Genomic DNA, 5,653 nt, shown 5'->3' with positions numbered 1-5,653 from the left:
GGGATTTCTGTCAACGAAAACCTTGTCTCTGATTCTTCCGTAGGTCTCCATTTTGTCGGCAGTGGAGCTCATTTGGAATCTCTGTGAGATCCTTTTTATTGAAGTCGCTCCAGGTGAGCATGAAGTAATTCTGTCACCTCAAAGGCTGCCCTCTGTTCCTTCCTCCTTGTCTCTCCTGTGTATTGGGATGGGTGTTTTGGTGGGTAGAATGCTCTTTCCAGCGATTTTCATCAACATAACCATCAGAAAACATTACTAAACACCCAAAAAAGCCTTGCATTTGGTCAGATTCTGCAAAAAGACTCAGAGAGAGTACCTTCTAGAAGCCTAAAGTGTTAGGCTGACTACCTCTGAAGAGCACCGAGGAGACAAACATTAAACTGGTGTGTGAAAGGGGTGGGAGTGTTACATTGTGGCTGGTCAAGGTTCAGAATGTTTCAGGGATGTGAGGAGGGGCTCGATGGCGGGCGGCAGAGTGGCTCTGAGAATTCTGTTGCTGGTGATTGGGGCAGGCAGAGCCTCGCACTCCCTCTGTCCACTTGGATCCTTCCATTGACTGTGAGCTGTGCTGTGGTCAGTACTGTGCCTGGGCTTCATCGGGCTCTCTGTGGAGGTGCTGGGGGCGTCTCTGCGTTTCTCTGAACGATCTGGGTTTGCTGCTGTCCATAGATGTATGCTAATTTCTTTGCAGCCATAGCATTTGAGTGATACTCCCGCTGAAGCATTGAACAACTTGAAATTAAAATTAGTTGTTAGACCAGGCTGAGCCAGGCTCAGATTCCTGACCCACTGAAACTGTGAGACGATAAATGTAGCTGTTAAAAAAAAAAAAAAAAATTAGTTGGCAGATGCTCTCCAAGTATGCCTGCCTCCTCCAGTAGATTTGGAGGGCTTGGGCTGTCACTGTGTTTCACCATCGCTGTATAGCTAGCTCCTGGCCATCACTTAAACAGCCATCGGCTGTCGCGTGATGATGAGAATCTGGCCGTGCAGTGTGGGGTCTGGGTCTTTGGTTTGACCCTTCCCATGTTCAGTGAGAGGCGGGGTCGCCCAGCACAAAGGGGTGTTTTAGTAAAAGTCAGCTTGCCTTCTCCTAGCCCAGTCCTTGATTCAGAGCTGTGTGCCCACTTATGAGAGAGAAACCACGTACTAGTGTGGCTGCCTTGCATCCCTGTCTAACGTGAGGAGCGGGATTTGCTGCAAACGAAGCTGAGGTTGTGGTGTATGATGAGCATCTCTCCTTCCAGCTGGTCCCCTCCTCCTTCACCTCCTTGACTGGGTCCGTCTGCACGTGTGGGAGGTGGACATTTTGTCAGCAGAGGTTCTGGGCAGTGAGAATCCAAGCAAACATGAGCGCTTCTGGAACTTGGTAAGAGCCACGTGTGGGCCGGGCCACCCTCCCTGCCACCTTACTTCTGCTTTCCCTTTGCTCTCGGGCGGCTGCGCGTTACCTGCAGAGCCTGCGTGGCTTTTTGAGTCTGTGGCTGCGGAGATGCTTTTAGGTGTCTTCTTCCCTGCTCCGCAGGAGAGTGTAGGACTAAGTTACCTTGCCAGGAGTCATGCTCTGGAGACTCCTTGTAGGTCTGAGGAAGAGAAGACGTGCAGACATCCCACTGGGCTGGGAATGGGACAGGATGTAAACAAGCATGGGGGCTGTTTCAAGGTGATGGGGTCACGGGACAGGAATCTGTCTGTCTGAGGAGTTAGAAAGCCACAGTGTGGCTCGAGGGGACAGGCCTGCCCTCCTTTGCAGGGCTGGGCCTCTGGTCTCCCATGAGTGCATGTGGTCTTGGATGTCTTCCCAGGTGACCATCTTGGTGCTGCAGGGCCAGCTGGATGAGGCCCGACAGATGCTTTCCAAGGAGGCCGACGCCAGCCCCGCCTCAGCGGGCACGTGTAAAGTCCTGGGGGACCTAATGAGGACGATGCCCATTCTTAGCGTAAGTAGTCCCGGGAGATGGGTCCTCCAGGAAACACAGAGGGTCGTGCGGCTGTGACATCCACGGCCTGTCTCCCCATAGCCTGGGAACACACAGACCTTGACGGAGCTGGAGCTGAAGTGGCAGCACTGGCACGAGGAGTGTGAGCGGCACCTCCAGGATGGCACGTTCGCCTCCAGCCCGCACCTGGAGACCCTCTGTAAGGTCTGTGGGAGCAGCGGGGTGGGGGCCCCAGCGGCCCTGGCATCCAGCACAGCCATGGCAGAGCTTGGTCCTGCTGGGAAGGACAGCTCGTTGAGACCTGCCTATTAGCCACTCTGAAGGAGGAGGGGGAGAGTGACCTAGAAGGCGCCCTGAGACAAGGATGGAGCTGAGCTCCCATCCCCCCGGGGCTAAGGGGAACTCTCCCCTCAGATCATGCTGGGAGATGAAGAAGCCTTGCTGGGGCAGAAGGAGCTGCTGAGTAACTGGTACCATTTCCTGGTGACTCGGCTCCTGTACTCCCACCCCACGGTGAAGCCCACTGAGCTGCACTTCTATGCACAGGTGAGTCTGAGCTCCGCTGAGGGGTGGGTCTCAGAGGCCTGGTCCCCTGTGGGTCATTTTCCACGAGTGGCAGAACAGGAAGGGGCTTTCCTTGGGCCCTTTTTGAAGGACCCGTCACCCTTCTCCAGGGTTCCTGCACAGCAGCCCTGCCTGCCCCCTGGAGTCTGTGCTTCCATCCTGGGGACTGAGTGGGTCGTCACCTTTCCACAGTCCAGCCTGGACCTGTTTCTGGGAGGGGATAGCAGCCCAGAGCCCCTGGACAACATCTTGATGGCGGCCTTTGAGTTTGACATCCACCAAGTGATCAAGGAGTGCAGGTAGGACCCCTGCCCCATGTCCTGTTCCTTCTTGCTGGTGTCCCACCCTTCCTGTAGACCTGCTCCTCTGGACGAGGGGGGACCTTCCTGAGGCTGGAGGGCTACTGTATTTATAACTATTCATGTGTCAGGAATGTTTATTTAAAGTCGCGTTGCAGGAAATGACCTTGATTTTAAAAATCTAGAAAAGGCAAGCAGGCCTGTTTCTTGGAAGCTGATGGACACACAGCTACCTTAGGGCACAGCACCTCCCCGCAGTCACGCTCGTGAGTCACGGGGCCGGTGACGGGTATTTTCAGAGTAGGTACTCCACACTCCAGCCCTCGCTCCAAAAGGGGGCCGTCGTCGGAGAGTTCTAAAGCCACAAGGCAGGAAAGGGAGTGGCAAACAGGAGTCAAAAGTGAGGCTTTCCAGAAATGTCCGTATACAGTCGTCAGAAAGAATTCACTCCTTTTTGTGCAGCCTGGACGAGTGGGCGTTCCACTGAAGATGGCCCTGAAGGGGAGAGATTTGGCTCGAGCGTCAGGTGGCCTTGTCCACGTATCATTTCACTGACCTCGACTACCTTGTTTTTAGGAGATTTGGTTCCCCTCTGCTACCTGCTCTTCCTGATTCAGCCCAAAAAAGCCAGGGCATCGAGAAAATGCCACTAGATGTGAGGAAAGAAAAACGAGTTTTGTGTCAGTATTATTTTCACGGGCCTGTTAACTCCCGAATGGCGGGGCTGCAGGGTGTCTGTGGAGGAGTCAGTGAGAATAATGTACAGAGAAACACACCTCCCCACCTGGCTTTGCTGGCGTCTCTGCCTGCAGTTCTAAGTGGTGGGTATTTCTGAATACGCCATCTGCTACAGCGGGTGTTTCCACCAGGGCTTCCTAAGTAAGGGGATAGAACAGACTTGAGCAGAACAGGCAGGAGGAGGGAACAGCGCCCTGTGGCTTTCAGTGACAGGAGAAGGAAAAGATGGAGCTGTGCCCGTGGGGCGGAGCTTTTCTGAGTCCCACAGGCAGTGTCCTCACTCTTGGGCCAGTCAGAGATGGCAGGGCGGCGCGCACAGTACCCCCCGCAAGTTAGGCGCCCTCTGCCCTCGCTGGCAGGAAGGGTTGGAGGTATTTCTGTTAGCTGTGGATCTTGAGGTTTGGATTTTTCTGATCAGGAATGTACCTCCTATCCCTTTCTGAAGGAGGCAGAAAAGCAAATCCTAAGACCCCATCCCAGGCACTTGAAGGCCGGGACCGACTTCAGAGACAAAAGTAGCGGTCACACCCGCGCCCTCCTGAATGGTGAAGGACTGACATTTGGGTTCTGGGAGCGCTCGCTTCCTCATGGGTTGTACCAGTCAGACCCTGGCACTGTTCCTGGGGTTGGTAGGGGAGGTGCGGGGCTGGCAGGGAGTCTGTCTCTGGGTTGGACCCATGGGCTGGTGTTAGGGGAAGCCTTGCTGCTTGGGTGTGATGTTCACTGGGCTCGTGAATCTGCCTCATGAAAGGTGAAGGCGGGGTATCTTTTTTAAAGGTGCTTGAAAGGACGTGTCTCAGTGGGACCTGATGACCCCCATGTCAACTCTGCCAGACTTGCAGGGACAGGAAGGGCAGCCCGGGGTCCTGAAGCAGAGCAGATACGCCCATGGCGGCCCCAGTCAGTCAGCCGAGCTGAAGGGCCACGCCTGTGCCGTTCGGCACGTTTAGCCATGCTTTCCTCATTTCCCTGAGAGCAGGAACTCTCCCCTCGGGTTTCCGCTTCCTCTGAAGAGGGGTGAGTTCCTTGCTGTCCGGCAAAAGGAAATAGGGACCCGGAGTGCAGTTCTGGTATCCTTAAAGTCCTCAAAACTTATTGAACTAAAAGGAAAGGTCTTCCTTCAGAAATCAAGAGGTCTAGTTTAATGTTCTGCCTAATCTAGAATCTTCTGGCCAGTGCTCTGGCCCAGCCTGTAACCTTGGATACCAGGTGCAGCAGTGTGTGCCCCATCGGCAAAGAGCAGCTGCACAGCCACCGGAGTCTGGCTGGTCACAGGGAGCCGCGGGGCAGCAGTTACTGCAGGGCCCCTCACAGGTGGGGCACAGAGGCGGGCAAGGGGTGACAGCAGGCCCAGCCCAGGACCTCCCATGCAGGGGGATTGCCCTCACCGCAGCCGCTCTGCCTCCACAGGGTTCTCCTTTATTGCCAGCAGACGCCGCTCCACAGTGTCGGTTTCACCTTCCTCCCCTTTTGAACCGCGGCTGTTTCCCTGCTCCATTGGGTGCTGCGCTCTCAGACTTCTCCATTATCCGTGTGTGAAAATCCAAACTCTGTGCTGTTGAGACTTGGCTGGCTTTGCAGAGACTGAGCTGGCCTTGCAGAGCGCTCGGTTACCACCTCCAGAGGCCGCTGCCTTCCAGCCGTGCAGGCTGTTCGCTCCTCTCGGGGAGAGCTCAGAGCTGTGGTGACGTTGGTTCCGTTTGGGTGGCATTTCTGTGTGGCCTGGGCCATTCTCAGTCTCCTGCTCAAGGACTCTTGGACCTCTGAACTCCGGAGTCCCTGCGGCCTCCTAGCTGGCTTCTCTGTCTTGCCGTGAATGTGAAAAGTCTGGGTGGCAGCGGCTGTTGTGGGAGGCCAAGGTCTTGCTTCTTCTCGCCCACTCACTCCCTCAGCACACACGAGGTTCCTGCTCATGCAGATGTGGCCTCCCCTGACTCCCTTCTTGGCCTTGTGTCTGACCCACAGCATCGCCCTGAGCAACTGGTGGTTTGTGGCTCATCTCACCGACCTGTTGGACCACTGCAAACTGCTCCAGTCTCACAACCTCTAGTAAGTGGGCGGGGGCACGCAGCCTCCTCTCCCACCACCAGCTCCTCTAGGGTGGGGATCAGT

General features: G+C 55.5%; 1 protein-coding gene across 1 annotated transcript in view; it reads left to right on the top strand.

Moving 5' to 3' along the window:
- The window catches only part of NUP85 (nucleoporin 85), a 14,073-nt gene that overhangs the window by 3,011 nt on the left and 5,409 nt on the right, over nt 1–5,653 (top strand). Inside the window, exons 4-10 of the mRNA XM_023729425.1 lie at nt 44–113; nt 1,248–1,369; nt 1,806–1,940; nt 2,022–2,144; nt 2,355–2,486; nt 2,697–2,803; nt 5,507–5,590. Coding sequence (XP_023585193.1) covers nt 44–113; nt 1,248–1,369; nt 1,806–1,940; nt 2,022–2,144; nt 2,355–2,486; nt 2,697–2,803; nt 5,507–5,590 — 773 coding nt within the window. The remainder of the gene's footprint in view (nt 1–43; nt 114–1,247; nt 1,370–1,805; nt 1,941–2,021; nt 2,145–2,354; nt 2,487–2,696; nt 2,804–5,506; nt 5,591–5,653) is intronic.

The sequence above is a fragment of the Trichechus manatus genome, unplaced genomic scaffold (assembly GCF_000243295.1).
Source record: "Trichechus manatus latirostris isolate Lorelei unplaced genomic scaffold, TriManLat1.0 scaffold00028, whole genome shotgun sequence".
Lineage (NCBI taxonomy): Eukaryota > Metazoa > Chordata > Mammalia > Sirenia > Trichechidae > Trichechus > Trichechus manatus.
This window is presented reverse-complemented; position numbering and strand designations above follow the sequence as displayed.